Source organism: Carassius auratus, chromosome 41, assembly GCF_003368295.1.
Source record: "Carassius auratus strain Wakin chromosome 41, ASM336829v1, whole genome shotgun sequence".
Taxonomy (NCBI): domain Eukaryota; kingdom Metazoa; phylum Chordata; class Actinopteri; order Cypriniformes; family Cyprinidae; genus Carassius; species Carassius auratus.
In genome coordinates, this window is record NC_039283.1 from 4,540,627 (window position 1) to 4,557,116 (window position 16,490).

The 16,490-nt window shown below is 37.1% G+C and overlaps 1 protein-coding gene across 2 annotated transcripts; it reads left to right on the plus strand.

Moving 5' to 3' along the window:
- The first annotated feature begins 50 nt into the window (after positions 1–50).
- LOC113059853 (uncharacterized) lies at positions 51–14,572 on the plus strand. Of its 2 annotated transcripts, none has more exons than XM_026228488.1 (12): positions 51–188; positions 483–531; positions 2,196–2,226; positions 3,054–3,134; positions 4,136–4,275; positions 4,389–4,514; positions 4,604–4,649; positions 9,493–9,567; positions 9,673–10,058; positions 10,156–10,260; positions 12,763–12,853; positions 14,244–14,572. In XM_026228488.1, exons 2-12 carry the CDS (start codon positions 484–486, stop codon positions 14,264–14,266), a joined length of 1,152 nt encoding a protein of 383 aa, XP_026084273.1. In that variant the 5' UTR covers positions 51–188; position 483; the 3' UTR covers positions 14,267–14,572. The 2 variants fall into 2 exon arrangements, with proteins under 2 accessions (XP_026084273.1, XP_026084274.1); XM_026228489.1 differs by lacking the exon at positions 51–188 and adding an exon at positions 200–382.
- Positions 14,573–16,490: the final 1,918 nt, after the last annotated feature.

Consider the following 16,490-nt stretch of genomic DNA (forward strand, 5'->3'; position numbering starts at 1 on the left):
TGACAAAAGACAGTAATGGTTGAATATAATTTACTTTATGAGTAAACTATTAAAATAAATGAATTAGCATACGTTGATAATTTTACATAGGACCTTTATTTTGGAAATTAAGCGGGAAACGGACGGACTAGGGTCTTGACTGTACTGTAGTGTTTATATTTTCAAAACAAGTCTTTGCTCAACACAAGGTTAGTAAAAACAACAATGACGATGTAAAGAGTGTAACGTTACTTTAAATATTTGCGTTGTAGTGAATAGAGAGACCGCGCTTTGTGTTAGAGGCGAGCGAGTTTAAATGTAACTGCGCATGATACAGCGTTAAAGCGAGTGATCTTTGTAATGAGCCAGAGTCGCCATCATTTATTCTCACACAGTCGAAATTGTGCGTATTAGTAACAAACGAATTACTCATACCCTCCTTTTGAATTTATTATTATTCAAGCAATAATCAAAATAATGTAATATGTGTGTGTCTTTTGCAGTATGAACGCTCAACACAATCCTAATAAGAAGGGCAGGGCCGGTGGGAAGGTGAGCCCAGATAGCACCACGTCAAATCAGAGCCACTCCATTAGCTTTATCCCTACCCTCCACGTGGATGTAGACCATTTAGAGACTTGCAATAGCTCTGAAACAGTGGTCACTCAGTCCGGTCCATGAAATTGTCAATTTAAAGTCTGTGTGAAATAAAAATTCACCTTATCTGGTCACATATGCAGGGCTTTTCAAATCATTTAGTCTGCTTAAATTACATTCATCTGCCTCCATTGAGTGCCCACATTTGAAAATCCGATCAACACCCAATGCATAGAACCAAGTCTTCACCTTTATTTCTTTTTTGAATATCCGTAACACTTATATATGCGTCACACAGAATGTAAGAAAATATCTGTTGCTAATTCTGATTCATTGTGACTTTATTTCAAACCACTTTGTTGTCTCACTTAACACAATTGAAATTTTACGGCAGCATATGTAAGTGTTTGGGCCAACTAGCTAATGCACTTTCAGCTCATTTAGGTCATTAAAAGTAGATCTAGGGTATGATGAATTTTGGTCATTTGTACTCTACCTAAAACTGATTATAATTGTTTTGATATACTTAGTGGTTGAATGATTTCACCCACCTGTATTACCCATAACTCTGTCATGCCATGAAGCTGAGTTTGACAGAGTGCTGCAAGCTGTCTGTTTGATGGACTACAGTTTTATGTAAAGGGCTTCCCCCTTTTTTGCCTATTGTAGTCAGCTTCATCAATCATCTGTTACTATACAGATCTTCCAGCAAAATGAGCCGATAAATCGGTGATCACTCTGTGACCAACTGTAGTTGGCATAGTGTTGGAGAGTTGACACATTTCTCATGTCTCAAATAGTAAGTCTCTAAAAGTTTAATACCAGAATGGTATTAATCTCTGCCACTGATGTCTGTGAGGGTTAAGAGTATTTGCAAGATCGAATGGTATCTGAAACCAAAATAATTACGTGACTATGAGAGTATTAATTAAGGGAAATAGATAAGTCAACACGTTTTCATTACAGGCCTGTGTATTTTCCTAAAATGGCTTAAATGTACACTGACTTTCAAAAGTTAGGGGTCAAATTTTTTTATTCACTATTTATTTTTTGAAAGAAATAGCCTTAAAGACATTTATAATGTTACAAAAGATTTTGTCATTAAATAAATGCTGTTCTTTTAAACCCTTTAATTATCAGAGAATCCTGGAAAATATGTTAACACACACACACACACACACACACACACACACACAAAAAACGACCCCAAACTTTCTGAAGGTACACTTTATTCATGTCCATAGTCTGTCATTGACCTGACACACTGCTGCATTTGACCTGGAAAAGACAGATAAGCATTAAAGGTAAAAAAAAAAACATTCTGTTTGAGAACAGAATGTAACTTGCAAAACATGTTACTCTATCATCCCGTATATTATCTGTTCAGCTTAATAGAACATAATTCTTGGGGAGATTAATAAAGAACAATTGTTCTTCTAGCATGAGAGTGTCTGGTGAAGAGACACTATGTGTCTTCGTGTCCAAGGACTTTCACCCTCTACTTTTGAAGTGGAGAGGAGAATTTAAGTGGAGGAGGAGAGCGGACTCTGCTGTTATATCTCTCTAATTCCTCTCTGTTTCTCTCCCCCAACAACGATTTTATTTGTCGCCTGTGACAGAAAAAGCAGCAGCTCTTCGGTGGTGACATAGGTAAGTTCTGCCCTTCAGCTGGGCCTGGCCTTGGTAATGTTATTGCCATGTGCCACTTCTGGGTGTTTCAGAGCTTTAACCCTGAACACAACACACAAGCACAGCTCTCAAACTAGCACCTTTTTCAGACCAGTGCTTTGCACTATTTGAACTGTGGTGTGCTGAACAACATTAGAAACATCAACGCTGAGCTCCTTCGAGCAACATTAGAAAAATCAAGACCTGTTCTCGCCATGTGCTTCAGGGTAAGATCCATGTATATTAGGAGGTTGGGTATCCCACCTTTTATCCCTGTATGTCCGCTTAGGGTCATCTAACCATATTAATTGTTCCACTTGTGCAGTGCATGCATCAAGCTGCCAAAGAAAAGTAAACTGAAATGCGTTATATTTCAGGTGCCTTTAGGCTCGAACTCAGTCAGAACCCTTACACTGCTGCAGTGTGATCGGCTGACATCTCAACCAGTGTGCTTTTGACGCCGTACTGGATTTGTGGACAGAAAAACAGCTGGCGTCACTGCATTCATTTAAATCTGTTGAGTTTGTATATGTTGTTCAGCATTTGAGTGCAGAGAGTTGTGGCTCAAATGTCTGACCACAAATTTCCATCAAGTGTGACTTTTGCCCAGATGTAGGCCTGGGGGTAACTAATGATTGGGTGCTTGAAGCACTCTGCTAGTTTTGTTTTTGGGATAGTACTGTTTCCATCCCAACAGCTTTGGTACTGTTTCAATAGAGTGGGAATGCTGTCATCTGTGCGTTTAGTCCAGGTTCACTATTCTTGTCCATGTCCTTCTTGATTTTACTGATTTATGTGTGTTTCATCAGTCTTCACCTCCAAGAATGGATCCATCCAGACTATACCCAGTCTGAACAAAAAGCTCAAATTAGTCTTCGATGCTGTTGTTGGTGAGTAATGATGTATATTTTGTCACCACTATATAAATGTAGGCTACTGGTTTAAGATAAAGCATCACATTTTTATTGATCCCTTACTCTAATGACATAAAATATTAATTGCTTAAAATTCCATAAGTTCCTTAATGTTTTTTGGGAGTCTTCTATAACAGCTTTACAAGCATGCAAGGTCAAAAAGCTCAAATATGCATTTATTATCACATAATTTTCCAATGATTTGTTCAAAGTAGTTCTAAAGGGTTCAGTCTCTCTAAATCCATCCTTTCCATGAGTGCATTCTGCTCTGATTGGTCAGATGGCCCAGTCCATTGTGATTGGTCCACTGCGTACAGCGTGCGACAGAAACTATATGCCCATTGCAATAGCTCCATATTTTGAATGCTCAATAGAAAATATAAACATCAATTATTAATCATAATAACATGTTGTGATTCAGTGGAAACAGCTGGTCCAAATAAAATGTGTACTGAGCCATCTTTCAAAAGAAAGCGTTTTGTGAATCCCGTGTTGAACTGCCCGAGATTAAAGAAACAAGAATCAGTAAAATGACTGGAACACAAAAAAGATTGGGGTTGTACTGCTGTGGTTCAGCAGAAATAAATAAAATAATTTGAATTGCTGACGACTTGTTTTGGCTGTAAATTCTTCATCTTTAGGCTTTACAACTTTGCAGATTATTTATATTCATTAACAGCTAAAGTGCACACTGCATGAAATGAAATGTTTGAAATGGTATAATAGGGGCACTTTAATCAACAGTGTCCACAAACGTCCAAAATCAATGTTTCGATATATTCTGATGATCACTGCTTTTTATTTTATTTGTAAATTATGTCTAATAAAAATACATCAATTGTTTAAACTATCGTCCCTGTTTCTGTTTTTGTGATGTTTTAAATTGTATAATTTTATAATTATTTTGCTCCCTCAAATAGTTTCTATATGCTTTAAGATGATTTATGTTTAAATATACGTGTGCTTTGTGTTCATAGGCCTGCAGTACATATGGGAGTATAGAAGCCCATCTAAGTCGGTTCCACCCCATTACCAGTGTAAACTGTGTAAAGTTCAGAGGCTGCACAATGAAATAGCTTCTCACATCACTGGCTGGAAGCACAGCTTCAGATACTTGGTATTATTTTCGTAATCACAATTATTCCTGATAGATATCACAGATTATCTCTGTCTATCCTTTTGATATAAAACACAGCCACCATATTGTGTTGGTTTGTTTTTGGAATACAGAAGCAGAACCACAAAGACAAGGTTCCCCATGAGGAAGAGGATGCAGTTAACGATCCAGCCATCAGGAAAGCCATTAAAGATGCTGCTGCTGAAGTGGAAAAAGCTGAGGGAAGAGGTCAAATCAAGGTGAAAGACTAAATGCTAATGTGCTCTAAATATTTTAAGCCTCACGCTAGTACTTTTAAATGACATGTTCTTGTCTTTTTTTCTTTCAGACTGTCCTAAAGGAGCCATTTGAGGTTATGGGATTTCAGGACATGAGTAAGTCAGTTGTCTTCTGTCATACAACATCCAGTCTACAGTAGAGATCAAAATTAGAGACCAATCTATAAATACTTGATTTTTTTTCTGACATTGTTAATCTTCATCACTCAAAATGTGGAATATTCAGGTATATTAGCTGTAGGCATAACACTGTTATACTAACATGTTTGACATAATAACCAAGACATTTTAATAAGAAACTTTATTTTTGTGGTGAACACAGTGATCAGAATTAGAGAAAAGCACGAAAAAAGATTACAACATAAATTTTAGAGGGTTACAGCTGTCAGAAATGAGTAGAAAGTGTAGAGGCCCCTGCTTTGAATGAGTTCAGCACATCTGCGGCCACAGGACATCACTAGTTTCTGTGCTGGTGTGATCTTGGTCCATTCTTTTTCCAGTCTTCTCCATATTTCAGGATCTGTAGTGGGTTCTAAGCTGTAACTTTGCTGGCAAGGATTTTTCTGAGATTTTCAGTTGGGTTTTTAGATTATGGATGTCAACGACTAATCAGTGATTGATTAATTGAGGTTAAGAGACGTGATCAATTAATGCATTCAATGGCCGATTAAGTAATTTCTTATTTTGGGGTGCGTGCAGCTCTTCTTCCTACAATTTATAAATTTGTGGCCATGGTCCATGTTTCATTATTTTGTTCCCTAGATAACCCATGATTTAATAAAAATTTGCGTTCATGAAATATTTTATTTCGCCCCACATATCATGTCTGTCTCTGTAAAAATAGATTTGACATGCCTTAACATGAAATTGATTGGGTAAAGAGATAAAGATACAAACCCATCAGATTTCTATAAAATAGGTTCGTTTTGACAAACAACACTATCTGTTGTTTTGGCAAATAAAAAGGATATGGTCCCTGTAACGACAGACTCCATACTCATCGGGAAAAAGGAGGCGGGAACCGGCGCACAATCAAATGAAACTTTAATTATTCAAAATAAACACAAAACAGCTCACCAGCCCCTCACGGACGACTGGTGCGCACAAAATAAAAACCAAAACATAAAATATGGTCCAGTCCTGGTCCTCTTTCGTCCTTCACTATAGTTGCTCCAGTTTTATATCCTTCCATCTCCTACGTGGGACTCGATACCGGCGGTGGGGCGCAGGTGCAGCTCATCTTCAATCACTACACCTGGCCTCACTCCTCGTTCCCACGCCTCTCGGCCCCGCCCCACTTGCCACAGTACCACAGTAAGAGATGCGAAAATTGGCATTAAGAGTGAATGACAACAAAATAAACTTGGAATATTAGAGACTGAGACCACTAGGATTTGGGAAAAGTCAACAATAAATATTAATACACTTTCGGAAATTCAGCTCGAATGGCTTAAAGCTGCAGTAGGGAACTTTTGATGATCTAGCGGTTATTAAAAAGAACTGCTTGCGTCTTGCGGAAGAACATCGTAGCCGGAACTACTTCTCTCTGTTTATGTCTATGAAGAATCACAAAGGTACTGGGTTACTCCGCCGCGGTACCCCCGAAGCAATCTAAAATAGTCCGAATATACACGCTTATTATAGGTGCACCCTAGTGATTCAGGACAAGCCAAAAACACGGTTTGGAAAATGGATTCATGGTGTACTCGCTTATTATGTTAATTTTTCTACATTTTGAACACAAACAAAGTTACGGAGCGCAGCTCTGATTGGTTGTTTTTTACCGGGAGCGCATGGCTTTCTGCAAATGGCAACAGGACCACTGGGAGGAGCCAGAGGAGCTAGATTTTTTTCACAGATTATCTGTCTCATATTCTACTGTCAGGACATAATGACAGGTTTAACAAATATGTAAAAAATATTTTTTTACAAAAGTTCCCTACAGCACCTTTAAATTCAAAAGCATGTAGCATTTTCCTGCTAGCCAATTATTTATCTTATAAACAAAGCTTTGTACCTCACTTGGGTCATAATATTCACATAAACATGTTTCATATGAGCAACAGTGGAAGTGGTTCACTGACGGCACATTTTAAATGGAGATAATGACCATTTCAATCTTTGTTTTGAATAGCACCATGAAACCATTTAAAAACACACATTCAGCTGTCTCTGTGACAGGATATAAAAACAGCCAACAACCTCCAAGTAAAATGATCCCAAATGTAACTACGGCACACTCTTCATTTTATTAAGTGATCATAATTGTATCCATTCAATTTACAATCCTGCTGCTAGGCTTTAATTAAGACTACTAATACTGTAATGCCAGTGACTATATCCTCGTCAACATTTGATCAAAACCTTTCATTAAAGTTGTCCTAAAACCAAAATGTGTTTTTGTTTTAGGACAACTTTGATTAACTTTTTTTGATCCACTTCAAATGTTGACTACAATTGCAATAGACACTTTTTGGAATGCTTAAACTGCCCTTCTACCCCTGTTAGTATCATTTCTAATAGGACTGACTAAGCATTGACCTTGAAATTTAGGAAATTGTAGGTTGTTCTCTAATTTCGATATCCACCATACTCCCCATGAATAATTTCCCACCTTGTAGTTTTTCTCATTGAATATCCTGGTTCACTTGGAAAGACATTTTCTAATGGAAGTAAAGCTGGTTGCTAAAAACCCTAAAAGCCCGGCTCTGGTATAACAGTGTTATCGACTGACCCTTACCTTTCTCACGCATAAGAAATTGTCAAAATAATGCATTAGCAAGACATCTTTATGTTCAGGCCTTATCTTGGTTAAAATAACACCCCTGTACTAAGTAGATACGTGTTTTTATAATTATTGTAAAATATTATTAGTGCAAATTTACCCAGTGTAGACTACTAAACCAAAAGCAAACCAGCTCCAGCTTGTATTTGTTCCCATTCCTCTCCATCTGCATTCCAGAGCTGTTTAAAATCCATGACCTTCCAGTTCCTGGAACCAACTTAAACTTTCAAGCTGGACTCAGACCTCCTACAATATATCATATATTGGCTAATATCTGTTCTCTGTGACTTAAGCATAAACATGAACAAAATTTCTCGAATTAAAAGCTGATCTTTAGTTTTAAAGGGATACTCCACCCCAAAATAAACATTTAATCATTAATCCCTTACCCCCATGTCGTTCCAAAACCTGTAAAAGCTTTGTTTGTCTACGGAACACACTTTTAAGATATTTTTGATGAAAATAGAGAGGCCTGTGACTATCCCATTATCTGCCAAGTAAATTACACTGTCAAGGTCCAGAATGGTATAAAAGACATCGTCAAAATAGTCCATCTGCCATCAGTCAAAACATACTTACATTCTTTGGCTGCACAGATGAGCACAGAACACTGTTTAGAGTCCCAGCCTCAGAGGAGACAAGAGAGCAGTGAATTTATTGATTTTTTTTTTACTGTATATTGCTGCTACCACATAGATCTAAAACATTCACAAATATAACCGAATGTTTTTGTGACTCATGTGTTTTTAACATAAACTTGTGTGTGAATGAGAACTAATGCCGCGTTTCCACTGCAGGAACTTTACCCAGAAACTAGGGACTTTGGGCTGGTACTTGGTGTGTTTCCACTGAAGGAACCAGGAACTAAATAAAGTTCCGGGTAAAAAAAATGCCCCTCAGAAAGTCCCTGCCGGAGAGGTGGTACTTTTTCAAAGTTCCGGAACTTTCGGGGGCGGGACTTGGGCGCTAAACATGCTGATTGGTTGAGTTCACGCAGCATTGGTTGAGTTCAACTACCATTTATTCGGATCATTTTCAAAATAATACTGTTATTGTGTCATGAAATGTTATTTTAAAAGTATTTCAGGCGAGAATGTAGTTGTTTAAAACTCAAATCTGTGGTTTATTTATAAAGACAGCACCTATTTAAAAATGTGTTTCGCCGATCTCAGAGACGGTCAGCTCCACAAGATCAGCGGGAGCTCAGTTGTCATCTATCTGCCGAGAAGCAGCCTCCCCTCTGCTAGACCTTCTGATATGTGCCGCTGGCTCTGATGTCTCCTTAGTGGTTAAACATAAAATATAATTCAGCTGCGGGGTAAATCTAACAGGTTTACTTTGGTCTGTATTCAATTTATCTATATGTTAAAATGAAAATAAAAAAGGCAAATTTATATAATCCGTCAAATCCGGCGTCAAACTGGGCTTTGTTTGTAAAACAAGCATTTTAGAAATGCAGGGAACAAACACAAACACTTGCACAACTCCGTTGATGCTCTGTAAAAATAAACTCCATCCACTGGTCCCTTAATGCTGTTTTTTCTTTGGTAATCTGTGCAGGGTTGTCTTGCCCTGGCAACCAAAAACACACTCCTTTTGTGACATTTTGCGATGCTCTCGCTCTGATCAGTGATTGTCTGTGCACAGCCTCTCTCTGCTCTGCTATACGGGAGCGCGCGCTTGTCTGGCAGAAGTGCCTCAGGACCCATATAAGGAAATTCCGCTCCATCTAACGTCACACAGAGCCATACTCGAAAAAAACTTTCCGAAACTTGTGACAAACCGGAAGGAGTATTTTTGGAACAGAAATACTCCTTTAAACGTACAACTTAATTTTTGAAACTTTGTCCATGTTTAGCATGGGAATCCAACTCTTTAACAGTGTAAAAAACTCAGTATGCATGAAATAGCATTTCACCCACCCTTTAAGTCATTTGTGGATTAATGCGTATTAGAGATGCGAACCGTTTGAAACGATTCAGTTCATTTTGGTATTTTTGGAAGTTATTAATTACATAATTTTGCTATCTGGGTGAACTAACCCTTTAAATGTAAAACAACTTCAAAATCTTGAATAAGTAAAACGTTCTTACAAAAATCGCCCTGCCCTAGCCAGCCAGTTACTTACCTAATGTTTTTTTTTTTTTTTCTTAGAGTCCGCACAACCCAATCCAGCATTTGCAGGAGCTGCTAGTTTTCCTGGGCCACCTCCCAGAGGGTTTAAACAAGGTTAGTGTCTAACTAGTGTATTTGTTTGTGTTAATTGAAGTGAACTATCTAGAAAAGTAACTGTGATTTGAAATGTATAGTTGCTTGAGTTTTTCACATCCTCAGGTGGTCCATATGGAGGTCCCATGGATTTCCCACCCCGGGGTGGCATGAAGCCTGATTTTTCCCCTGGCATGCGTGGGGGTATGGATGAACCCCCCATGAGGAGAGGTTACTCTGATATGGGAGACTTCAGAAGCCCAGGTCGCTATGGTAACAACATGCCTGGACCAGACAGGGAAATGATGGAAACAGACAACATGCAACATTTCTCTGACGATGGACCCATGCGCATGGGCCCAGATGGCTTTGGGCCTCGCCAGCGTAATGAGGGCAGGGGCAGACCTTTCCCTAATGACATGTCCATGAACAGCAGTAGTGACCGATTGTTGGGACATGGCCCTAAAGGCCCAGAGAACAATAGCCTCCCTGCAACCCTGCTCAAATATCTGGTACTGCTCTCTTTTTGAATAACAGTGCTTGTTGAAGCACTTATTGTGTTTATATTATCAGCCATTTGGAATTTGTGTGTTTCCGTTTCATTATTAGGACTCTTTTCGTATTGAAAACGAGGACGATGCTCAGATCGTCTTGAAGGTCACACAGAAGCTCACAGATGTTCTGATGGAGTATCGCCTCAGAAGTATTTCAGCGGTAAAGGCTCTCATTTATACTCTATATTTATTGTTATATTTAATTTTTATTATTATTGTTATATATTAAATCATATTTACTAGCTCAGATCAAACTCAAGAATTTAATTGGAATTTTAAATGCAACTAATTCTTAATGCCACACAATTCTGTTCAATATATGAAAATATGTGACTAGAATATCAGTTGTTCCAGAGTGCCATGTAATAAGAACATACGATTAGCCTGTATTTCTGTATAGACGGTTTCAACGGCATCAACATAAACAAACGTTAATGCGCGTGAGCGCTTTTGTGGACCTAACTTAACTTCCGGTAGACTCCAAATAGAATCAATAACAACAGCCAAGTCCCTCTAGAGTAGATATTTTTGATAACAAACAAAATGTGTTTTCTGTGTGGATCAGGCGGACTTAATGAAAATGCTAATTCATTATTTGCCAGCAGGAGATGTTTTAAAGCATAGACATAAAGCGCGAGAAATAGAGGTTTCCCCAGTAACAGCTGTAAACAAAGCAGAGCTGGTACGCTCACACGCTGCTATCAGGCATATAACATGCACGTCTTCTTTCAGAAATACAGCGATATAAAAACACTGTGTCTCGTTTTGATATTTAAACATAAATGTAAGGAATTATTATTATTAAACGTGCAGTACGTTACGTAACGTTACTCATGTTTATTAAAAGAAGCCTTTTTGGTAAATGGTAAATGGACTGCATTTATATAGCGCTTTCAACAGACCACATGGCCATCCAAAGCGCTTTACAATTTGCCTCACATTCACCCATTCACACACACATTCACACACCGACGGCGGTGTCTGCTATACAAGGCGCCATCCAGCTCGTCGGGAGCAGCTGGGGTTAGGTGTCTTGCTCAAGGACACCTCGACACTTGGTCAGGTGGAGCCGGGGATTGAACCACCAACCTTCCGGTTTGTAGACAACCTACATGAACCACTGAGCCACTGCCGCCCTTTTTGAATATCGATCAGTTTTAAAATTGTTGCGAGTCTCCAAAAATAAATAAATGAATGGGAAACACATCCCGCTGCAGAGCCACCTGAGCCCAACTTCAGTCTACTCATCACCTTGGCTTTAACTGCGTTTGTAGATGGCACCGCAGCCAGACCGATATACACAACACAGACCGGAAGTTAACTTAGGTCCAGGCGCGTGCGCCCGATGAAACCGTCTATAAAATTCACAAGATAGGGATGGTCAATTTCTGTTAATTTTCCCAACCGACAATCATTACTTGTTATTTGAACATTAACAGTTAACTGATAAGATTAGAACAATATATTATTATTATTATTAAATATTAAATAATATTAAATAATATATTAAATAAGACCTGAATGAATGAATGTTTGTGTATTAAAAAAATAAACTAAAAACTGATAGTATTAATGTCATTTTTTTTACTTTCGGTTAATGGTTAAACTTTTAATATGAACATCCCTATTATTAGAGCCAAAACACAATTTTAATTTTGTACTTTTAGTGTATACGTTTAAAAAATTTATTTTAGATTCAAGTTTGGGTGATTGAGATCGAGTATTGCTGAAGCTTTTATCACATACAGTAAAGCTTTATCAATATTTAAAAAGTTGGAAAATGTAAAGATAATAAAGCAATAAAAAAAAATGTATCTTGTAAACAAACGTTTCAAACAGATTCAATTGCAAAGTAATTATAAAGATCAATAGGGAACATTTTACAATAAGGTCTCATTAAGTTTAGGTTATTAACCTTAGTTAATTAATATTAACAGTAAGCAATAGCTACATTTGTTGCAGAAGTTATTATTCTTTGTTTAAAAAAACTGTTAGTTCATGTTAGCTCTGGTCCATTAAATAATAAAGTTACAGCTTTAGATTTTAATTACATTTTATTAAATGTATAAATTAACTAAGATTAATAAATGCTAAAAAGTGTGACCAAACAATAAAGAATCAAATAGTGACACCATAGTGAATACAAAAAATGAATGACTGTTTAAATGATTTAAATACTGTTCAGAAACAAAGTAGCACTGCTGTTTTTATTGCTGTTTATAGCTGCATTTCTGCTCTTCTAACCGTGCTCTGCTGTCAGAGTTAACATGCATTTTCATTCAGTGTGTCTCCTTCACACATTCCTCAATGCATTTCTTATCTGTGTTGGGTTTGTTTACTTCAGTGCAGGTAAACAATAAGGAGTCAAGGAAACTGATTGCAGATTTGTTTTCTGCAAACATTTCTAACACAGGAAGTGGATTATATGCTTGATTTCCTTTGAGGTTTTTATTGAAGACTTCAGCAATCTCAAACATGTTTCACTAGGTTACTTCTAAAAAATAAGGTTGTATAAATAATTTCTAGTGGCAAAAGTTCCTGCTTTATAGAATGAACAGCAAGCTCTTTAAGAGAATAATAATCTATCTGTCACATGATTAGCAATGTCTCCAAATTATTTTTTACAGCCTTGATTTAGTTTTGAATTTGAATTGTTTTTTAGGTGCCCAGTGTGAAGCCCCTGCCCCCCATGAACTACTCATCCTCAAGTCTTCAACCCAACTCTAAGGACAGATTCTCCAGCAGCATGCCAGGTATTGCACACTTGAGATTATTTTTTGTTAGTTTGCACATACTCTACTATTGCTAGTAAATGGTTTGATAAATGGACCAAATTAAATAAGTACCTCTTATTAGTGTAGCATTTGCTTTGCTGGAACACCAGAAATATGCATTATTACATGTTATATAATATATGTGTGGAGTTTCCAGTATCATGACCATTATTGTAATATTAAATTACTCATTGTGTTTAGTTAAGCTGCCCACATCTGCTTCTCAATCTTTTCATATCCAACTATCATCTGGAACATTTTGTATCGCCTCTATTACCAGACAGATGTTTCCGTGTTTTTTTAATGCTTACTCTGACCAAATTAAGTCTAGATTTGGTGAATTTTGACTTTAAGCAGTTTGAAAACAGAACTGAGGCCATTGATTCTAAATCTGCCTCGAGTCCACCAAAGCGTTTTTATCCAAGACTAGATTTTTTTCTTAATTGTTTTCAATGGGAACATAGGAATTTTTATTTTTATATTTTATTATGCCAGGACCATGATGAGCTGTACATGAGTGTTTAGTGCTCTGCATTTTATGTTTTTTTGTTTTTTTCTCTCTTCCCCCGAGAGCTGATGAAAGTTCAACTTTGGCTAAAACACAACGTTTATCACTGTCACTTTTGTAGTCAGCCATCCAATCACAGTGGAGGATGAACAGGACAAATTCAACAGTCACATCAAGCGCTCACAGCATTTTCGGCTGACTAAAGCCTGGTGTAGGGAAATTTACAGTTAAAACCCAAGGACCGGGTATGATGAATGAAGACCAGGGCCTGTATTCTTAAAACTTCTAAGAATCCTCCCAGAAAGCTCCTAATTTAGCTTAATTTCTACGTAGGAGTCTTCATTTAAGAGCAATTCAGGACCAATCTGAGAGCAACTCTAAGCGAGGAAAATACAAAAACTTCAATCTTGAAGACTATGAATGGCTGGTTGTCCAAGAAGGGGTGGAGTAGTGTTTTACTCAGAACATTTAGGTTTTCTAATGTCTATGTGAAAGAATCAAGCTGCAAATGCTACAAGTATAAACGCTTCGTCCAATTGGGAGGTGTGCGTGCATCAGTGGTGACTCCTGATGCAGAGCCAGGCAAAAGTAGAAACGGCTTAAAAATGCTTTGGTGGACACTGCCATGCAGAAGATGGCCGCAGTAAGACCAAAATATGCTTTTGTTGGGGTACATTTATTTATTTTCTGATGCTGGTGATCGTTTCAACCCTTCTCTTGTAGAAATAGAGATGAGCATAGAGGCTAGTAACAAATTAGCAGAAATAAGCAACATTAATGTTCCCATTTAAACAATTTGTCATATTGGGATTTGTGAATGCTTAAAGTTCATTTTTACTTAGACTGCTCTACCTTTGACAGGTCCGTCAAGATTCTACAACTGATCATTCATCTGATGCATGCAGTCAAGACTTGGAAGCAAACTGCTTTGCCTGTTTTTCATATGGCTTTTTTATTTTTTTTTTTTACTTTTAGGCTGCTTTTTTTCAGTATATACATAGGTAGACTTATTTTAAATGTTTTGTTTTTTCCCTTTCTCTTTTGACTGAATAAACCGATTTGTAGCAACACTATTTTAGTGAGTGATTAAACAGTCTTTAAGCTAAGTCAGTGAAATCCGCAATGTGACTGCTTGTTTCTAAAGGTATTATGACATAATGTTAAAAATAAATTCATCATTCCTTACAGAAGTTTGTTTCTCATGTATGATTTGTGGGTACAGTTTCTATATCCTTGAACATGTCCATACTTTAACCAGATTGTCCCAAAGTTTGAACAAAACATCTCCTTATCTTTTAGCATCTGCATTCTCTTACAAAGCTCACTGTTCTCCAGTAGAATTTAGGCTATTCATTTGCTCTTCAATGAACTCCTGATATTCACTGGGAGATGTGTACAGTGACACTGATCTAACAATATTGATCAAAAGCAGCATTCTCAATATTTTAATTTTATCGGGGTTCTACTTGAAAACTCATAGGGCACTTTTGATTCTCCCAACAAATTGCCCACGAATTAGTGCAGTACCATCTGCACAAATGATAGTACTTCAGTGTTATTCTGCCTCGGCCTTGACTGCTCTCAGTATAGCTTTATTCATTAAAAAATTAATTTAAGAAAAACAATGGTATGTTGCTGTTGATCATATGGATTTCATAAGCAGTTCTTGTGAAGAAGTGGAACCCTGGATCCACGGTGGCTCTACAGTGGGGAAAATATTCATTTCATTTCATTTCATGCTAAGTATACTAGAAACACATTTACATATTGAAGTACTTAATAACAATACCCTGCACAAATCTGGTATGCTTAAAGTCTGCTAAATTGGAACAATTTTCAATTTTGTGCTTAATGCACTTGTGCAAATAAAAATATAAAGTATAAGTGGAATTATTGCAAGTATACTTTAGGTACACCTTAAATATCTGGCATTTAAAGACCATCATACATAGTGAAATTAAAACATATTTAAGGCTTAATATTGAGAAATGTGCATAGTGCACAAGTAGTAGTACAAATAAAGTTAAATTATAATTTAACTGCTTGATATTTAAAGTGTATTTGAAGTATACTTGCAAAAGTTCCACTTTAGCACAATCAAATATACTTAAGTATATCTTTAGTTAGACTTCAGCACTACTCTCTTACAATTAAAGTGCATTATAGTTAGTTGTTTCAATTTAGCAAACTTTAAGTATAACAGTTAAGTTATATGTAAATAATACAGTATTGTTCAAAATAATAGCAGTACAATGTGACTAACCAGAATAATCAAGGTTTTTAGTATATTTTTTATTGCTACGTGGCAAACAAGTTACCAGTAGGTTCAGTAGATTCTCAGAAAACAAACAAGACCCAGCATTCATGATATGCACGCTCTTAAGGCTGTGCAATTGGGCAATTAGTTGAAAGGGGTGTGTTCAAAAAAATAGCAGTGTCTACCTTTGACTGTACAAACTCAAAACTATTTTGTACAAACATTTTTTTTTTTCTGGGATTTAGCAATCCTGTGAGTCACTAAACTAATATTTAGTTGTATGACCACAGTTTTTTAAAACTGCTTGACATCTGTGTGGCATGGAGTCAACCAACTTGTGGCACCTCTCAGCTGTTATTCCACTCCATGATTCTTTAACAACATTCCACAATTCATTCACATTTCTTGGTTTTGCTTCAGAAACAGCATTTTTGATATCACCCCACAAGTTCTCAATTGGATTAAGGTCTGGAGATTGGGCTGGCCACTCCATAACATTAATTTTGTTGGTTTGGAACCAAGACTTTGCCCGTTTACTAGTGTGTTTTGGGTAATTGTCTTGTTGAAACAACCATTTCAAGGGCATGTCCTCTTCAGCATAGGGCAACATGACCTCTTCAAGTATTTTAACATATGCAAACTGATCCATGATCCCTGGTATGCGATAAATAGGCCCAACACCATAGTAGGAGAAACATGCCCATATCATGATGCTTGCACCTCCATGCTTCACTGTCTTCACTGTGTACTGTGGCTTGAATTCAGAGTTTTGGGGTCGTCTCACAAACTGCCTGTGGCCCTTGGACCCAAAAAGAACAATTTTACTCTCATCAGTCCACAAAATGTTCCTC